Source organism: Lepeophtheirus salmonis, chromosome 3 (genome assembly GCF_016086655.4).
Source record: "Lepeophtheirus salmonis chromosome 3, UVic_Lsal_1.4, whole genome shotgun sequence".
Classification (NCBI taxonomy): Eukaryota; Metazoa; Arthropoda; class Copepoda; order Siphonostomatoida; family Caligidae; genus Lepeophtheirus; species Lepeophtheirus salmonis.
The window spans coordinates 5254446-5275848 of record NC_052133.2 but is presented as its reverse complement, the minus strand read 5'-3'; the positions used below and the strand labels follow the sequence as shown (position 1 = coordinate 5275848).

The following is a 21403-nucleotide window of genomic DNA, read 5'->3' as shown; positions in this document are numbered from 1 at the left end:
ATATAAATTAGTGTACCAATTACCAACAGAATGGAATATGAAATTGGGGATTTTTTTTTTGCGTTGTGTTATGGTATGCCATATAAAAAATAAATTTTTAAAATATAGTATATCACCTAGTAGTTTAACAGGATTTCAAAAAATGGGTATGCCAGCATTTTTCTCAAGAATAATTTCCTGAAAAATGAGGAGATAAGAGTAATTAAAGTTTTAAACTTCAACTATCAAATAAAAAGATAAACTAAATGTCTATTCACAAAGTTAGATATTTTGGTCGAAAAGCCCTTACTTATGAGAAAAGAACGTGAACTATCAAATTGTAGTTGACTAAAACCAGGCGTTTATGAGATATGGGGCCCTTTATTGAAGTTATATTCTCTCATTCATATTACCTAGATAGTGAATAAAAAGTACATGGACCTGAAATGACATGAAATTTGACACATATGCTTGTTACTTACAGCAATACAATTATGCCTATAAAGTATAGATTGATTAACTTATAAATTCCTTCTTAATAATGTAACTAAAACTCAGCGCCTTATATTAAAAAAAAATATTTAGGCTGGTAAATCTTAAGCATTTTCTTCAAAGAGAGTTTTTTATTTTTGGCAACCTGAACAATGTTTTTATTCTCTCAAGATGTTATTATTATTATTTTACACTTGAGGAGAGAACATCGAAGTATTGAGTAATTAGTTATGAGTGCACTCATGAAAAACAAAGAGTAACCCTGTAGATTAGTTGCGGAGTTATCAGCTATATTAAATCAAGCAAATATATATTGTTTATTCAAAGTTTGTCTGTTCGTCGACGCCTAGAAACTCCGTGCAATGGGGATACTACGACTACCGTTATTTTATAAATTGGGAATGTAAGTTTTGAGGAAATTGTTTCTTTGATGTTCAAGAAAAATGTGTCTGTTGTAACTATTTCTTGCTGCAAACTCTCCCCGGGCCCCTTATTAATGTAGATAATTACATTTCAATATTGAATTTTCCAATTTGGCAATAAATATTTATAACTGTCCTTTTAAAGGACTGCGTACCTAAAATAATGGAATAACTAGTGTATAAATGATGTTATTATTGTATTAAATCTATGCAAATCTATACTTAATCTATGCACATTAAGGACTTTCGATTTTTAGAGTTGTTACTTATTTTGTTTGCACCATGGAATTTTCTCCTGCGTATTAATGAAGAAATAAATTGTGGGTTGTAAATTCTCCAGCTTGCAACATTAAAAAATAAAGATTAAAATTGGCTATTTTTATAAGGGTGAAAAGGGCATGAGGTTATTTTACCACCCCTACGTTACAAATTTAAAAAAAGTCTTTAAATAAATACCTCATTGATTGGTAAATTTCGGATTAAGTATTTTTTTAGCAAATAAATGTTAGATCATATGTATTTTTATTAGATACCTCATTCAGAATAACTTTTGACATTCCTAGATAACAGGCTTTTAATTTTTTGGCACCCTATACAATATTCACAGAATAAGAGACGACATGGACACGGTGGCCACATTTTCCACTCTGCAACTACTTGAGAGGTCTCAATTTTTAAGAGAGAAGCCTCATCTTTTATGTGACTTCAATAAAAAATCTCAACTTCCAGAAATTTTTGGAGGTGTAAACTTCATGAATGAAGATTACTTTCAATTTTTGAAAAAATAGCGGGAGTACCTGGCATTGCTCAGAATTATTTTGCCTCGACAAAAGACAGACAAACTTTGCTTCATTGATAAAGATATATACTACCCTGTTATTTTTTAATATAGTTTAACATCCAACGTATAATGGCCCATGCGTTTTTGAATTTATTTTTAATAATATGACCTGCTAAACTTTAGACCATGTGTCAGCAACCTTTTGGAGAGTAAGGACCCGCCATCTATGAAGTGCCATGGCCAAGGGCCAAACAGCTATCGCATCAGAGTCATGGTGGAAAACCATGTTATTGAATATATAATTGATTTTCTGGGTGTTTAAAGGAAACAAGGATTCAATATATGTTTATTTAAATAAAACCCTTAGTTTTTACTACAGGACACCTAATAAAAAAATGAGATAGAAACACACAATTTCAAAGAAAAGTCTATATTTTACTTTAAAAAAATAGGAAAAATACTAAATACTAATTATTTAATTTCTGTAGGCTCTCAACTGTCATTTTGGATTAGTATGCATAGGTATAGATGATTGTCCATGATAAGACGGCGGCGGACCAATAGAAATTCGGTCGCAGGCCGAGGGTTGCTGACCTCTGCTTTAGACTTACAAGATTTTAAATCTTAAGCCCCACATTAAAAAATGATACCTCTACAAAATCCAAGACAGACAAACAAACACACTTTGATTTATTAATATATATAGAAATCCATTAAACAACTATATTTTTATCAATTAGTTTATTCAGCACTATAAATTAGAAGTTACAATTCTTCTCAATTTATGACTAACTAATGCCAAATATTTTTTTACTTTCCTTCCCAACTTGCTCCAAGTTCAATAACATGGAATAAATATAACATGGAACGCTTTAAATGTCATCGTTTAATAATTAATACTTCATCACTTTTCCACACGCACGTTTTAATGTTTCAACCATAAATGTACATACATAAAATAGTTGTTATAACCATATAAAAGGCAATCAAAATAAAATCTAAATGACTCTAAAATGAATCAATTATTATGTATGGTTGTTGTGAAATCAAGGATTTCACACCCTTGGTACACTATATAAGGCAGTCCTTCTTAACTGGGGGGAGAAGGGGGGTGAAGAATCGTATAAAACGCTATCTTTGTAAAAGAGAGGGTATTATATTCAGAGCCCACATTAGTGATAGCAGGGTTGCATGCAAAATGCAAGAGACCTAAATCCCAATCTGGGTAGGGATTTTTTTTTTTCCAAAAAAACATTAGTATTTAAAAAAAAAAAATGTTTTTGGAAAGAGTATTTTTTTAAATTTCAGAATTACTTATTTTAATAAAAATTCAATGTTTTTTTTTGGATTTTTTTCATTAATTATATTCATTGTTGAAATTTCTCATTTTCCCTCAATGACCTTTTTGGTAGAGAAATTTAAATGTATTCTTTCAATCATGTGCTTGATGTGTGGGACCATTGTGTCCTCATGGGCACAAAGTTTGCTATTACTTTAATTTTTTTTTCTATAAACAAATCATAATAAATTATTTCCTTAAAAACAAACAAAAATACATCAATGACATATAATTGATTTAAAAAAAAAAGTCATTTAAATAATGTTTTTTTTACAATAAAAAAGATACTTATTTAATTGTCTTTTATTAAAAAGGTCTTTATATTTATAAAAGCACATCTGGGTTGGAATAAGCCAGCTTTATAAATAATCTGAAATTTTGTATTGTAGTAATGTGACACGATCTGAATTTTGCAGCGCTAGTATTTTCGATTTTCTTGAAAACATTATTACTCTTTGTAAAGAATTATTTAAAATTGGTCATACAAAAATTGTCCCCCCCCCCCTCTCTCTAATTAGTAATAACAAAATTCCTATTAGATACATTAACATTCTTCTTAACCGGAGCTTTCTTTTCGTCTGGAGGCGGCGAAATTTTTTGAATCTGAAAGGGTACATTGTCTAAATTCGCCTACACGTCATATTTTCTCTTTCTATCTTGAAATTTGAGACCGATTAAGCGGAAAGTTGAAATACAATTATCGAAACCTTTTAATAAAAGGATAATAAATTCAAGGCAAAGCAAATAATATATTACTAGTATAAGAGATGAGGAATCTTGACTTTTTAGAGGACAATGAGCACATTGGAGGATCATAAAAGTAGATGAAAGGTCTCATTATCTGGAGGAGATTGTATGTTTCTCTCTTATGAAGTATGTCGGGTGTGAGGCTCAGAGTGGATCTATTGACTATGGGATAAGATCAAAGTTGATCATTACATAAGACATTTCAACTTTTTCTTAGTATTAAGAGGAACTCCGATAATTTAATTACAACTTTCTGCTTACGCGTTCTTCTCTTTCAAGATAGAAAGAGAGAGAGTATGACGTCTGGGCAAACGTATACATTGTACCCAAAGTACGTTTTTGATAATGCTATAATATGCTCAAAAAAGAAGGGAGTTAGTTGTGACGAGTAACGAGTAAATACTCGCATTTTAGACACAGGAACCGAGTTGATGGTGTCTTTTTTTTGTTTACTTCATAAAAAGAACGAGTTTTTATCGCAGTTTATCCCGAGTAAAAGTGATATCAGGGGGCAAATAACCACAGCCATGGATGGACTTTTTTATATGTTTTCTAAAGAAAATAAGCCATTAAAAGTATTTTTTACTGGACCTTACTATGTAAGCCATTTTTAATGAGCTCTCAACAGATGTGCTACATCTTCTGTTGCGTTCTTTCTTTTCTCTTTAAGACTATATATATAGTTTCTGGACCCAATCTTTTGATATCTTGTACAATGTACATTGTATAGTCTATATAGTATATACTCTGGTATTATTGTAACTTAAGGGATTCTAAAAATAGAATGTGTTTTTTATTTTTCATTTTTTTATGGCTTTTATCGTATTTTTCAACTACATTTATTTAAATAATTATATTTAGCGGAGAAAAATAAGTAGAAGGGGGCACCCACCTCCTTACCAGAAAAGAAAGGAAAAATAATATGTTATGAAAGATGAACAAAAAAGTCATAATATGTAGAAAATAAGATTTATATCAAGTAATAAAAGAACGATTATAATGTATATATCAACTAGAATACTCAACAGTTTCTCGGAAATAAGAAGTATGACTCCCATTGCGTTGAGAATGACAAAGGTTGCAAGAATGTAGAATTTATAGAGGGGATCCATTTGAAAAAGGTAGGGTTTTTCCCATGACCAGTCCCGGAAACTCAGTAGTAGGGGATTGATATCCTTGGGATGAAACCATTGGCTGAAATGATATGAATACATATATATAAATTGAGGATCTCCGAGGGGGCTTTTAAAGTTTCCAGATATAAAGAGGTTTTAAGTTTTTGTAAGTTTGAACACAAATATTATCTTTGAGATGCGTGGGAATTTTAAGCTTAAATATGTACTCAGGCATTTTGTTGGGTATATCTTCTGGCTTTTTATATAATTTTGAAGTTACCTTCAACATAATTTATACAAGAATGATAAAGCTACATTAATGTTTATATAAGGAGTCGTGATCCCAAAGAAGGGAATTGTAAGATTCCCAATTCCACAAAGTCTATGAAATAAATTCCTAACATAACACTTGTGTTCGTATAGTCGATAAAAGTGACTTCTATCACTCTGCATAAATTTGTCTTTTACAATCTTATTTTTCAAGGTTTCGAGGTGACATTTTTAAGTGTGTAGAAAAATAGTGTACCAATACAGTTATGCAAAAAAAAAACACTTAAAAGTTGATGAAACAGTTGTTTATATACCTCATTATTCGTATACCATGAATATTGAATCTTAGTATGGTTTTGTATATCGGCACTAAAGTGGTACCTGGGTACAAGTGCATTTAAAATGGAACTATACTTAATTGAACTTGTACTTGAAAAATTGGTACAAAACACCCCTAAAAACCCAAACACAAATTCATGAAAAAGTTCATTTGAATTGCCCGTAATGACGTTTTTGTTTCCTATGCACTTTTATTTGAAAAGGTATACCAATATCAATTTTTGTTACGCAAAAATATTGTTATTGTGGCAATACTAATTTATGATAATATTAAATGACTCACTCCGTTTTTCCAAGAGGGAGTCGCTCAATCTCGTCTTTCATAAAATCCCCGGCAGATCTTTTCATTTTTCGAAACTTTTTGAGGGATGTATCCATCAAAACAGAGCGTCGACGTTGATAGGAATGATTGCCCTAATAAAAGAAGGGGGGAAAAAAGAATGGGTCAATGTTTATCTCATCACTAGGTGATGTGAAAGTTGTTGGGATCCCGGTGAGCAAAAATTTAAAAAAATGAGTGTATATTAGTAACCTCCAAGATATTAGTGATCTTTTTAATAGTTTATCCTCAAAGCTATAAATCTATTGGTGAAACTTTTTTTCTAGCTTGATTCAATTAATTGATTTCTAATTATTTTAACTTTTCGCAAGATGTGGTTTTTATGATATGATATTCTCTTTGCACAATTTACTATGTTGATTCAGTTAAAAAAGTGAATTCATCAAGGTTGTAGTAATACTCAACGCTCCTAGCTGACAAATAAAAGTGTGTATAGACCACTACTTTGTACAAATACTAATCATGTGATCTTTGTTCCACCACTTGGTTTATAGCTTTGTTTAATCTCTCTATTTTGAACATTCAAACGTATCAGCGAGCAAGGAGCACTATCAATTATTTATGAATAAAAATATTTTGCCGTATTTTCTATAACATCATCTCAGGTATGGTTTTTATGCTTCCGTGGATTTAAACCTTTTTTACATCCCTTCTTATCACATCAATTAACCCTGATTAATTACCAGCGTGTCTCCCCCTTGGTAAACTCTCCTTGTTTCTATGGGATCGCTTGCCATTCGTACACGAGAAACCTAGAATGACATAACAAAATAAATGGTTTTATAATGATGTGAGTGTTATTATCATTTGAAAGATGCCTTGTCACTCAATAGAAAATGAAACGACAAAAAAAAGTTGAAGTTTAAAGCAGATTTATATTCAAAACATACGTTTCAAAAGTATTTTTCTTCTTTTTAAATAAATAAATAAAAATTCTACAAAAAATAGCAATCAAAAACTTTAAATTATTCCCTTTTCTTTACTTTTCCCCCTTTTTTTCCTTAATCCGTTCTTTTTTTCGTTAAAAAAAGGATAAAAGGTTGTGTGTGTTTTTCATAACTTTTTTTTCTTTCCTCCTTTTGTTTTGCAGTCTTTATCTAAGCCCTCCTTGACACTAGAGTAAATAGTAAAAATGCTAGGCATATCTTTGAAGTAATATTGAAGGATATAATTTTTGTATTCTTGTATGTACATTAATTGACCTTCACTAAAGAACAGCTGATGAAGAGAAAGAAAGAAAAAGAAGGGGGAAAACCATGCAGAAAAATTAGAAAGCCATGACATACTTCATTCACAGAGATATGTCCATTGTACATATTAACATACTTTTGTGTCTAGAATTGTGTAAAAAATTGTATTTTTTAAAACCAAGTTAGAAAGTCTTACTCTTGTTAAAGGATAAATCAAATACGTCTTCATTCCTCTCAAAAGAGGTTCATCCTCAAAGTCATTATCTTGGGGGTGAAGGATGTAGTCCTTTTTGAGAGCAATCCTTGTATCCTCTGTGATATGAATCGCTCTAACAGGGTTGTAAATAGTAGTTTAGTTAGTACGATGTTAATATCTATGTGGCTTGTCAACACAAAAGCAAGCTAGAATGTTTTTCTAAAAATTATATTTTTTATTCTTTGACGAATAATTATGGTTCCTTTCAATCGACAAGTGTTATTTTGATTAATCCTTTGAAGGACCCACAAATTGCACCTAAGGTAGCAAAAATTCAATGGCACAATGAAAGAATTAAAAATTGACATATTTCATTTAAAAGGCGCCATTTCAGCGCCTAATTAAGTTGCATCTACTAAATTAAGGTATCTTCTCAACTACTAAAAAGAGAATAGTGATAACGGTTACGCCTTAATAGGATATTTTTCCTACAGGCAAAATATAACCTAAGAAAGCCCTTTCTATAATATGGATCAAAGTTTAGGATCCTGCCATTTAAACTGGGATCGATATATTGGAAGAATAGTAAAACCTCTGGCCCGAATGACGACACATCAAAAACGATCTAGCCATATTCCTATGAATAGCTCGAATACCTCAGCCGTTGCTATGGATTACATTCTTGTGCATCTCAACTTGTACCATAAATTGGTAAATAAGCACAACGCTAATAGTTGAGCGAAATAAATTGTCTATGATATATTGGCCTGTATATTAGAACACTTTGATTTTCAACTTTTTTCGAATTTCGATTAAAGCTATTACGAAAAGTTGTCATAGGGCACAAAAGGTACCAATGTAAAATTGCATTGTCCTACAAGGTCATCTGTAGGTCGGAGATCTCGATCAAAGTATGAAAAAAGGCAAAAATTATTTACTTAGTATATATAGATACTAAGAAGACATTTTTAGTCATTTGCATTAAGTAATTTAAAAAAAAAGAAAAACAATCTTTTTAAGGTGTAAAAAGTGTATACAATGTATTTTTTTTTTAAATTGTCCTATAGAATAAAAAAAGTTAGAAAAAGTTGATGACCCGCTTATAATGCGCATCATTTTTTTACATTTTCATAAAGGAAAGATTCAAATGGAAAAAATTTAAAAATATATTTTGTAAGGTGGAATAATGTCTATCATTATTGATGAAATAAGGAGCCTTTGTCTCCTTTCAAACTTTGAAATAGTTGTGCTACCTAATGAAATTTTTCATAGGTTATTTTTTTACACATTGACAATTTTTCTGAGCTGTCCGTAATCGAAGTTCTTTTTAAAAAAATGAAAAACAAACCGCCTACTGTATAATATATGTTCATCTTTTTTTTTGACATTTCTTGATTTTGTTCAAGATTGTTTTTGTGTTAACTCCTCACATATTATCTCTACATATCTCACCCTCCTTTTCCTTTAGCCTCCATGATGTTAGCTATTGTAACATCCTTTGACCAAATGTCATACTGCCACTTTCGCAGTCCAATCAGACCCGACAGAACGTAGCCAGAGTGTATACCTATACGCATGTCTACTGGGACATCATGTTGCTCTCTAAAAAAGAGAATACCTATATTGAATACTTTTTGGATTCGAGGAAATGGATTAGATCCCTTACCGTACGTCGGCTATGAGCCGTATCATATCTAGACCCATGGATACACAGTTATCTGCATGCTCTGGCTTAGCGTCAGGGACTCCTGAAACACAGTAGTAGCAGTCACCAAGGATCTTGATACGCAAACAATCGTGATTCTAAGAAAAGGAAGAAAGGAAATGGGACTCAAAGGAAGAAATAAATGTGAAAGGACCACCACTACTCACAGATGCTGCATCATCAAACTTTCCAAATAGGTCATTGAGAGTAAGGACCAATTTGTCAACACTCAGCGTTGCTGTTAGAGGAGTAAAGTTGCAAATATCTGCAAATACTATACTCACATTATCGTGCTTCTTAATAAAGAGCTCCCTAAAAGAAGTGAAGGAATTGAAGGGTAGTCAAAAAGAAATAGAGATGAAGAAGACTCACTTGAATGGATTTTTAGATACGTCATTGTTTCTTTCATTTTGTACATAAGACCAAAGACGATCCCGTACTTCACTTGCAATATGCTTGGGTATAATACTCTTCAGAAGGTTTTCCTCTTGTTCTTTCTCATATTTCAGCTTATAGGTCGTTTCAATGCACGTTCGTTTATCCATGAATCCTCTTCGAAGATTGATTTCTCCAACATAGCGAACAAAGAAGCCCACAAAGTTCAGACTTAAATAATAGACTGCGTCTGCTGCCAATTGTATGAGGATTGTCTCAGAACTAAGGAGTTTCTACAGAAAAAAGGGGATTGAGAGTAAGTAAAATAAATATGGAACAAACTTACTTGATTAAATTCCAAGATGGAGTAGAGGAGGAGTCCAATGAAGGAAGCGGAGAGTCCAAGAGTTAGGGCTAAGGCTTTCTGCTGAATCGGAAGGAATAAATAAATGATGATGTGATTAAAATGAGTGAGAATAGGGACTTTGGTTGTTGAGAAGGGAGAGAAGATGACAAAGACATCTGTGTTGATCTTGGAGGTGATATGATGATGAATAAGGATCCCTATATCCAGGATCTAAGTATAAATGATTATCAGTCGACCAAATAAATAGGTATATTCTACAGTCGATTCCGATTCTGACGAGGTCGGTTCTTACAAAATTTAAAGTAAAAGTCTTTTGTATTATCATTTTTTTTTTTTTTTTTTTTTCCGTGGTTGTAGCTCACTTTTTGAAGCAGTAAAAAGAACAACTATGAAGGATATAATTTTCGTTTAGATCATGGACTTTCAATCAATTTACTCTGAATGTTTTTATCTCTTTTTCATTATATAAGTATTTTTTTAACACGGACTCCAAGAAGTCAGCACTATTTTACGTAAATAATAAAGTTGAATCTAACGAGATATGTTTATAACAATGTATGAACGTATGTATAAATGAGTCCCCTGTGCTCTCGTTAGAAACGGAATTGACTGCTCCCCATATTGTTATAACAATCATAAGTTAGTAGTTTATAGAAATATAACATATATGTACATTATACAGGCTACGAGGCTACAATCCGTAATTTTATGTGGCAAAATTAAGAGGGCTATATTTATGTTTTTCAAAAAATAATAATGTAAAAAATTAAGCACTTTTTCCCCCGCTTTTTTGTTACATCCCCTCTTGACTTGTTCTCTCAGTGTAACCATCTCCAGGCTCTACCACACCCTTTCCACGAGCCCTGAACTTCTGTCAAGACTGACTTCCTCCTAACTCAAATTGGCCCCTGCTGACACAGTGGCAGCTCTTAGCAACTCAACATTATTATATTTCCTTTAACACGGAGCAGCCCCATGACTGTAGGCCTGGGGAGCTCGTACTAGAACATATAATTTGACATGGGGACTAATACTGAGGAGTAGGTCATCCATTATGCTGCCACAAGTGTGTCTTAATTACTACAGTCAGATAGATCCAGGCCTTTACAATCTCCTCAAAGACTCTTATATATACTTTCTCCGTAAATTATAGGCTTCAGGCAATCCAAGAGTCCTCTGTATCTTTTCTTCGACTCAGTCGACATTACTATTGCTTTGGTGGAGTTGGAAAAAAAGTCCTTTACTCACAAGTTCAAGTACTTTTTGTGTCCTTCAATATATTTTCGAGTCTTCAGATGTCTTTTGAGCTCATTTTGAGTCCAAGTCAAGTTGCTAATCTTTGATTGTGAAATCAAGTCGTGTCTTAAATCTTCAAAATATGGACTCAAGTCTAAGTCCCCACTATATCAAAATGCTAATTGAGATGATTAATTTGCTGATTTAATCAAACAAATTATGAAATCCGCTATTTCCTATATATCCTTAATGTTTTCAAAGTTAGAGACAGCTAGCCAAAGACATTATGGATTGTAAACTCGGAGCGTATTAATTTATATGTAAGTATATTTGTGGTGCGTAGATTACATTTGTATTCTTTGGCAAGCTATCGTCCATTTCAATCAACAAATTATTCTTATTGATCCCTTGGTTCTGTCGCAAATACGTATCCAAAATTAATGCTCACAATGAAAGAATGATAAATTGATGGATTTTATTCGAAAGGTTATATCGGGGCTAACGTAAGGATCTTAAACCAAATGAAGTGTTTAAACTATTGCTACAACTCAAGGGTATTTGTAGTCCCCCCACAAATTTGAATACAAAGCAAATATTGGCTCAAATAGGAATATATACATATTTATGTATGTATGAAGTAAAATAATAAAAAGTATTTCTTGGTTTTTGTTTAAGATTGTTTTTATGTTTACACACTACCAAATTTGTAATTTCTACAACTATCTTTATGTATTACATTATATCAATGTCATGGAGTTATTGCTATTGTCTACTCCATACTTTTGTACGACACATACATAAATACATATTCTATAATTCTCCTTACATTATTTATAAAAATGTAATTTTAAATCAATATAATGTATATATATATTTGTCATTTTTTCTTTTTTTCGAAAGCTCAGTAGTTATTTTTATATATTAGGGATTTCTATAAATAAGCTTTCTTTCTTCTTTTTCTATTTCCTCTTTTTTTCTTTATGATAATTGTCATAGAGGAGAAGAAGAGGGGAAATGGATATTTTAGATTTGCCTACACATCATATTCACAAATATATCCCCAATTTTGAAGTCTACATATGTGAAGAGTTAACACAAAAACAATCCAGAACATAATTCAAGAAAGAAAGAAATGTTTTATTTATGTTTTTACATCATAGACATATTTTGGTCCTTTATAGGGATTGTATTCAAATGTCCGGGGTAAGTTGTGATACTCAAGAAAGTTAACTATAGAAAAACACAATTCATTTAATTTATAAGATTTAATTTGCTCCGATATGGTCTTTGAAATGCAAGATGGCCGAAAAAAACAATCTTAAACTTTTTAAATGATAATTTACGATATCTGTTAACCTTTTTTTGAGTTGGTCATAAGTAAACCAATAAAGCAGATCGGTAAATCTTTCCCACTTTCCTTCAAATTCAAAAGGTCACAAAGGAGAATACAGCCCTTCTTGTGGTCCTCACGTCACTATCAATGCTGTAATAAAAGAGGATGAAGGATAACCACACAATGCATCCTACTCCCATTAGGGTCTTAGGCCCCATCTTAAGTAACAGGGAGAGGATGTATCCTTACTTTTTCAAACAAGGCCAGTAGGTCGACACAAAGGCCTACTACAAGGTGCTTAGATACTCTATTTTACTCTAGTTGAAGGCCACTTTCTCCGAAGCAGTAGTCCAAATTTGCAAATTTCTTGTCCCATCAACCCCGACCTCAAACATGTGAACTATTATTATTGGAACACTGTGGAGAGAAAGTCCAACAGTACCCACTGCAAAAATCCTTGACTACCTCTAATAAGTCATGAGGGAAGCATGGGAGGTCCCTTCCAGAGAGGGTATTACCTCAGCTTACTCCTAATTTGAATGACGTGTCGTGGCTTCCATTGTAGCTGAGAGCAAATGCATTGAATACCTCAAAAGTAGTTTTATTTTTATCAATTTTCAATTCAAAAGTATAATTAATTACAAAGCTATGGTACCATTCTTAGAAAATTTGAAGTTTTTTACGGCCACCCTCTACACAAAACCTTTCCATTTCTAATTTTTTCGTAGCGACATTTTATTTAGCAACATTGAATGCAATTTGGGATGACTCTAAAGTGTACAGTTGAATTATTTGTAGATGGATGCATACGATAATTTTTCGAATAATATAAATATAACCTAGGCTTAATTCTAAGGAAAAACATTTTAGCTTGCATTTGTTTTGACGGACAACAAATGTGCAATCATGTTAATAAATCATATGTAAACTTATTCACAGAATACTCTATACATGTAACATGCACTTTTTCCCCCTTCTCTTTTTTTGACCATTTAAGGGCTATCTTTTCTATTGTTTCCATGAAATAAGAGATAATTAAATTAAAATAATTGTGTAGTGAATTTATTCAGGAACTAAAATAATTTTATCTATTAATTATTAGTTTAATGGCATTGGATAAATGGATAAAAATTATTCTTATTCCTTCAAACTACTTCATATATATATTCAATTTGCTCATCATATCATAACTATTCTACTGAAAAAAATGCCTTTATTTGGTCAAACTTAGAGTGGAAAAAAAGAGTACACGTTTAGAATTTCGTAGACACCAATTACTTCAAAAGCAACCGCAAACATAATGGAAACGGCGAGGAGGATCCACGAATACATAATGATCAAACTTCTCAAATGAAGGATGTAGAAAACCACAACGCAGAGAATGAGGATACAAGACTGTGCTACCAGGACGGGATAGCATTGGCTCCAGCATTGCGAATGATTGACCCCCTGGAAATATGTTCAATTTATAAATAAAAAAAAGAGAAAGGTCATATAGGGCTTTCTTTCCTAATCCTTTTTTGTTTTGTTTTTATTAGACTTGATTCAATTAAACAAACTGTTTTGGCATGGATTATGCTTTAGTTGCTTAAATACATATATACACATTTCTAAAAATACATTTACATTTACTAAGTATGTAACGTGTATACCTATATACGAGAATAATAATAAAAAATATTCATTTCCTTTCTGATATTGTGAATAAATATTAGGAATGAAGAAAAATACACACACAAAAATATAATAGCAATAGACGTCATCTAATGAATGACAGTCTTCTATATATGTATATAGCAACATATAAGTCGGAGCAGTAGTATACAGGGATACAGTTTTTTTTAATATTTTCGGAGTGTAGGCCTTATTCATAAAACTTTAATAACTATTATAATTACGCTATGAAAAGACGCAATATGGAATGAAATAATGTATCTTTGTAGATATGAGGTACATTAGAAGCAGGGATTCTCAACTTTTTGCAACTGAAGGAATACTTGTAATTATCAAATTATTTACGAAGCACACCTTCCCAAATATATGAATACAACACTGAAAATGTTTATACAACAAATAATAAACTGGGTTGTAGATATGTGTTGGACCACTGTCAGCTGTAAATACCAAAATACATAATATGCAATTGAGAGTTGATACCAGTGAAACACTATGCCTTGCTTATTGGAAGTTATTAGATTAATTCGTGATGGGATAATAATGGTAACAGCTTCGGAATATAAAATCCCCTTTTCAGTTTGCAACTGCAAAAGTTACTAACTCTTCCAATATCATTTTTTTAAATGTTCTTTTAATTGGTCGAATGGAGTTTCACTATAAGTAGATGTGAAAATTATAGTATTAGAATTACTCCATCTGACCTAGGAATTGTCTGAAATGTCTGTATACATTAAGAACATTTCCTTCTCTGAGAGCAACAGAAAATTTGAAAATCATTGGAATTTGGACTAGCAAAATAGCAGTTGAGTATAAATGGAATTACCTCTGTTTGACATCCTATTATGGTCCATATAACGTAGATGATGGAGATAAGTCCTTGAGCAAATAGAAATGTGGTAAATGATCCTGTAAAGAGAGATATAGGCAAAGAGTGAAATTTGATTAATCATTTCTTAACCTTGAAATCATATTATTTAATCCCGGAGCTTTTTGTTTATAGGTTTCCAGTATAAACAGTAATACCTTCGGTATGAGCTACATTAGCGCCAAAAAAGTGATTATAAATATAACATGACTGAGCGCTTACTTCTAACATATATGAAAGCAATGATCAACATGCCGAGTCATACAATACGTAATAGTTCTCACATCTGTTTTCTAGTCTAAAATGAGAGTTGTATGCCTTTTTTTGGACAGAGTAAAACAGTCACTCAAGGCTGGGGTTCCATTGATAAGGGACTGATTATTGGAGAGTTACAAAAATAAATTAATAAAGGAATCGTTTTTTTTTTCAAAATTAAAGTTTGAGATTTTGGTAAAAACAATTAAATAATATCCCAAACATGACCATTTTAGCAGCTGTATCGTTTTACTCATCACCGTAGCATTAAATAATACCATATATCAGTTTTTAATAAATTACATTTTATAATATTTAAATAATAGATTTAATTATTGTCATTGTTGACTGGTGGGTTACACATAGGATTTTATAGAACTTTGTATTTCTTTGACAGACATTGACTACTACAAGTGATGTCACATATAATAAATTATATTGTATGTGTAGGAACTTAAATGTTAATTAAGTACAAATAAACTTTCGAAAAATGGTTGTGCTGGCCATGTTTGGGGTTTCAATTGTAAAATATCATAAATAAATTTTAATCTTTTATTTTTGGTAAATACTTATTAACTCCGTTTTCATTTTATAAATTTAGATTATATTTTTTTAGTCAATTACACTATGCAACAATATTTTGCCCGCCGGCAAACCCCTCATTTATTATTCTCATATAAGCCAAATAACCCAAAAAGGACCATTAAAATCTTCAGTTGCAATAGGTTTGTTTGGCCTTTAGAGTCTTTTTTAAAAGTCAAGATTTTAGAATATAATTTCAATTCAGAACTATATTTTGAATTTAAAAATCTATTGAAAATGAAAGATTTAAAACATTCCAGTTTTTTGAAAATAAATTATTTATTTAGTTATCTTGTTTATATTTCCAAAAAAATGTGTCTAATCATACAAAATTAAAGTAGTATTAAGGAACTTGTTTGATTGCTAATATTTTTTTCAATTGGTTTATATTATAGTTAACAATAAAGAATATTTTTTTAAATTTTAATTTTTAATAATCTTATAGAATATTTAATAAATAAGCAATGTAAGGTTGCATTTCCAAATGATCCGAATTTAAATATAGCTATATCGATTATTTCACTAATTGTATTATGTAATTAATATCTTAGATGTAAGGAGATTAACCCATAATTCAAATATCTTTCATACCTAATGTATTTGATTAGTATTTATAATTGATTAAGACATGTAATCGAACTATTTATATTTATTATGGAACTTTTCACGCAATGTTTAATATTTCTTATTTGTTAATTATTATTTCTTTGGTTTTAAGTATAATATAAAGTATTTTAAAAAAATATGAAGAAAATTTTAGCTTCCAAATATGATCCTTCATTTTATCTTTTTTTGTACAATTGGATACATTTTGTAGGAACTGTACTCAAGATAACTTAATGAATAATTTATTTTTGGAATTCTGGAATGTTTTTATAAAGCGTTATTAGCTTTAATTTTATTTAAATAGTTATTTCAATACGAAATATAGATTTGAATATAAATTATACTCTAAACGAGTGATTTAAAAAAGGATTTAAAGGCCAAATATATTTCGGTTGAAGGTTTTAATGGTTAATTTTGTGTATTACAACTTAAATATTAAATAAAAATGTAAGTTTTAGCCGGCAGGCGTTCCAAGACCTGAACTTTGTTGCATGGTGTCTCAATCTGAGACAGCCTAAAATAAGCTGATTGAATCAACTCACAAATATATCAGTAGAGCACTATTTAAGACAATACTCTTTATCACCGAATTGGGAAAAGGCTCTAAGTGTTCAAATAGGAGGACCATATTTTCATTTCTAAAAAGAGCATAAGCGTTGATGGAAAGGGGACAGTTTTTTTTTAATACTTCGACATGTATAAATTTATTAAAATAATAAAGAAATTTGAGTCTATTTATCCATATATTACTAGATATTATAAGTCGACTTTCAACTTCTTCTCCCATAGAAATCCAATAAATTAATAAAAAAGGACGGGCAAGGTGCAAAAAAATAACATGTTTTGACTATAGCTCAAAATAATTACTAACTATAAGTTTCTCAATCAAAGGTATTACTATATTTTACATTAAGGTTATAACTTGTTACAATCTGCAAAATTTTAAAGGATTATTATAATTATTTTCAAATAAAAAAACACCTATAAAATGTTTAAGGAGATAATTGTAAAAATGTATATTACTCCAAAACATTTGATTGCAAATGTAAAAGTCATTAGTAATGTCGTAGGACAAAGCGTTGAATAGACAGAGTGTTTTTGTTTTCTTGAATTTACAATTGATTTTGTTAGTTTGTAAAAAAATGTTTATAGGACAAAGGAATTATTTTACAAAGGGCCCTGGAACAGACACCATTCAAGAAGAAGTTTGTTGGATTTAACATCTGTCTGTCCAGCCTCTCTACAGGCTAGAAGAGACCATCGTTTTTATATGTTTTTCTAAAATTATAGTCTCAATAGCCCGTACATGCTCACCTGTTCACCCCTCTTGTCCTTGACCCTATTGGAGACGTCAACCGTGTTCCTACTAATAGTTGAAGCCACCGTGTTTTGGGAAAACCCTAATTCGTTCGTTATCTCTTATCAAGTTACAATTAAGTGTTTCTCTTTCCATTTAAATGCATGAAATTCTTACTTTTTCTTAAATTAATATTTACATTCTTCAATTTGTCCGTTCAAAGCATTGTCAAACTGGGCACCTTTAGCATATTATACAAATTATATTATAGATCAAACTTACTTATCTGTGCTCTTTGTTCATATCTTTGATATAGCGGCTCTAGGGGTGGTTCTAAATTGAATCTCTCCTGCAACGTAGATAAACTTAGATCTGGTGTTTCAATATACACAAAATTATTGGAGTTGCTGTTTTTTAAACTAAAGGACATGTTTTTTTATTCTTAGATCCCCCTCACGTCAAATAGTAACAATTTATGCATCACTTTTAGAAACTGAATATAGCGTCGTCACATTTAGCCAACAATTTATGCAACAATAACAGTTGTTGAAATAGAAGAGCAACGACGGATACACCACTGATAAAAGAATCTAAATATGTACTTACTCACATAAAAAAAAATGTTCTAAAAATATTATGATTTCTACAACGTGAAGTTAATAAAAAGAAAAGAAAAAAAAAGAAGTAGAGATATCAAAGTTTGAAATCGGCCATTGTTTGACTACCTACAAGGATAGGGGAGACTGGAGACTTTTGCAATATTTTTTGCTTTTTTTTAACTCAACTATTTGGAGTTGGGATGAGCGACAATTTAACACAACAAAACTACATATTAGATATCTCATTTCCCCGTAAATTATATTTGAGCAGATACCCTTAGTGAATAACGAATTCTATCAAATATAAGTTTTTATTTTTAAAGAATAAATATTTATCACTAATTGTGGGCGGATTGTTTTTTAAGAGCCTACAAGTCCATCTTTTTTTATTCCGTAACTCGATCTGACCCGCAACAATCATTAGGGACTAATGAACATGTTAATTTTTTGTGGGCTATGCATATATAACCTAAATATGAAACATTTCCCATGAATTTCCCGGGAATAACGACATCTCAGGATTCCGTTATAGAAATCCAACTATATATATGTCTGCTTTTTTGAATATATTTAAAAGTGATTTTATTCATTAGTTTTGATGCCACAAATTGCATTTCAATGCAGGTCACAATTGTTGAAACTGACCCTGGCTCTATAGCCAAGGTCAGATGTAACAGATAAAAAATTGTTTTTCAGTTAGACAAATTAGATAAAATTGAATATTTTTTGAAAATAAATAACAAGATTTTTCCTGGTGTTGAATTACAAACTGTCAATTTGTTATCAGATAGAATAATATTCATCATATTACTGAGTATTATTTGCTCAATACCCTAATTCTGTGTACCCTTGTAACACTGTTCAGGTCCTGGCTTGGCCATTATACCTATTTGTATGCGTTAGGATTTTAATAGAGCGTAAATATGTACAGTAAGGGGATAGTTTCAACACTTGTAGCAACTGACACCTTTGCACTGAGCCTACAATATTTCAAAATTCTTATTGAGTGAGTTGAGAAATTTAATGATATTGTATAAATCAAATGATGGCAAAATATTTAATAGTTCAAACAATATAAATTACAAAAAATCTATCGGTATATATATATATTGAAATACTGGATTATTACTACAAAAATATCTCCAAGAAAATTTGACAAAATTTTTAAATTTCCCTTCATAATAATCTGAGTTACATTATACAATTGTAATCCACATTTTGCGACTATAGCTTTTTGATGTACAAGAACAGAGGTCTGTTCCAAACGTTTCGTTTTGAAAGGGCCCCCTGTCTCCCCTACAAATAACAGAGATTTATCTTTTTTTATTTTTCTTGTAGTAGTATAATTTCCTCTGTCGTTCCTTGATAAGAGCTTTATATTCATTCGACTTGATTATCTAATTCATTTACTTACATCATTCATGACCAAGCATTTTTTTTAATTGTTAGCCTCTAAGTCAGTAATAAGGAAGTAAAATCAAAGTCTTTCTTCAAAAAAATGTCTTTAGCCATCCCTTATAATTGGCTAATTGGCATAGGAAGATTAGCTCATTATTATCTCTTTTGAACCTACCCTTATTGACTAATGGATTAAAGTAATCAACGTAATATGTATATAAATAGATATTATTCTATATTTTGTATAACAATGTTAACCTAATGCCATTATCGGTTTTTGTTTTTTTAAAGTCCCTAGCGAAAATAATGATAAACTTAAGGCCCCATGAGGGGAAATTGATCTTTAATTTCATACCTTTTTTTTATAGTTGTTATGATCAAAAAAGACAAATATGCCTTTTATACTATGTGCAATAAAGAAAATAAGTATTTGATCTCATGTCGATTTTATAAGTTTGGTCACTAATAAAGATGTTCTATGGGATTGAGGTCAAGAGACTGCCTAAGGAACTTCCATACCTAATTGTGCTTCTTCTTGAGCCACTATTTGCTGCTTTGGGCGTAGGGTCATTGTCGTGCTGGAAGACCCATGGCACGATACATTTTCAGTACATAGGGAAGGAAGTGGTCGGCCAAGTTTTACATGGTAAACTACGGGTTGTAAATCCTCCCAGGAATGGGGTGAATTTGTCATTTCCCCTTTGTAAAGAAAACATATTTTTTCTACCCCAATACTTTTGAGATGATATTTTTAGGGCTATACTCATCATTTTTATTCTTCCAAACACTTTTTTTTAAAGTTTCTCACTTTAAAATATTAGCCTAATATTAAAATCAAAGACCATTCTTTTCTTTGTCAGAGAGCAAACTTACTAAATCGGGAAGAGATTAAATAATCATTTTATCCACAGTAAGTAGAAAAAAAGTTTTTGCTTATTTCACGCTGTTACCTTGATTGTATCATCATACCAAACGGATGAACCAAATCCTAATCTGGGTAGGAATAAGGATAATAAATAATGACTCAGGCCAATGGGGGTTTTAACGTAAGCGGGACATTGAGCAAATGAGTAGAGTTCTTTTTTTCCCTTTCCTTTTTGAAAATTCGATATGTTTTTTAAATATTTATACTTTTACCTATATAAAATAAAATGAAGGCCCTTTTTTAATAATATTTGTCGAATGCCAATTTTTTTTAGAAAAGTCGGTTTCATTTTTAGAAAGACATTTTTTTTAAATGGATAAGGCTTCTTAAGGCCTTTTTAATTAATTATCTTCAAATTTCATTTAATGTTGTGTTTAAAAAAAATAATAATAGAAATAATTCTATTTTTGCAAATTATTTTTTTTATAAAAAACATTTTCCATTTTACTCGAATGACCTTTTTGGAACTAGAGTTTCAACCAAGAACGAAGCCTATTCGAATTTGTCATTCAAATGTGATCCAAACTCAATTTAATAAAAATCATTCTATCTTGCTTTTGGGTTGAGATGCTACATATTGATTTATTCTCATTACAAGTACCTACTCTAAATGACTAATCCCATTTTATTCGTTTCAACTTGTACAATTTGCTTATACAAGCTACAACTTGTACACTACATATATTTGTATATAAAACAGTGAAAAGTTGTCTATTTCAAATTACTTTTTAGATTTTTAGCTAAAAAAAAATTCAGGGAGAGGGAGGTTTTTTTAAGATTCCGAAATTAGATAATGGAGGTAAAATAACCGCTATTAGGGACTATATATAAGGGTACGTATGCAGATTGGAGGGGGTTTGATTTTGTGATAACATGCTATTATGAAAAGAAAAGAAGAGCAGAGGAGAAGGCGGGAGCAAAATATATGGTACTACTGAATTAGGACCCTTGTTAATATCAGCTGTCTGCTATT

The 21403-nt window shown here is 31.0% G+C and overlaps 1 protein-coding gene across 9 annotated transcripts in view; it reads right to left on the bottom strand.

Annotated features, from left to right (window-relative positions):
* The window catches only part of LOC121114334 (adenylate cyclase type 4), an 87791-nt gene that overhangs the window by 46384 nt on the left and 20004 nt on the right, over nucleotides 1-21403 (bottom strand). For 3 of the 9 annotated variants that reach the window (XM_040708267.2, XM_071886906.1, XM_040708266.2), the window contains exons 1-12: nucleotides 17791-18112; nucleotides 14727-14809; nucleotides 13505-13675; nucleotides 9637-9867; nucleotides 9288-9583; nucleotides 9083-9227; nucleotides 8877-9013; nucleotides 8663-8812; nucleotides 7211-7343; nucleotides 6508-6576; nucleotides 5768-5898; nucleotides 4787-4954 (exon numbers count right to left, since the gene is read on the bottom strand). In XM_040708267.2, the coding sequence (XP_040564201.1) occupies nucleotides 4787-4954; nucleotides 5768-5898; nucleotides 6508-6576; nucleotides 7211-7343; nucleotides 8663-8812; nucleotides 8877-9013; nucleotides 9083-9227; nucleotides 9288-9583; nucleotides 9637-9867; nucleotides 13505-13675; nucleotides 14727-14809; nucleotides 17791-17938 (1862 nt within the window). In that variant the 5' untranslated portion in view covers nucleotides 17939-18112. The other 6 variants (XM_071886909.1, XM_040708268.2, XM_071886907.1 and 3 more) reach the window with 5 other exon arrangements.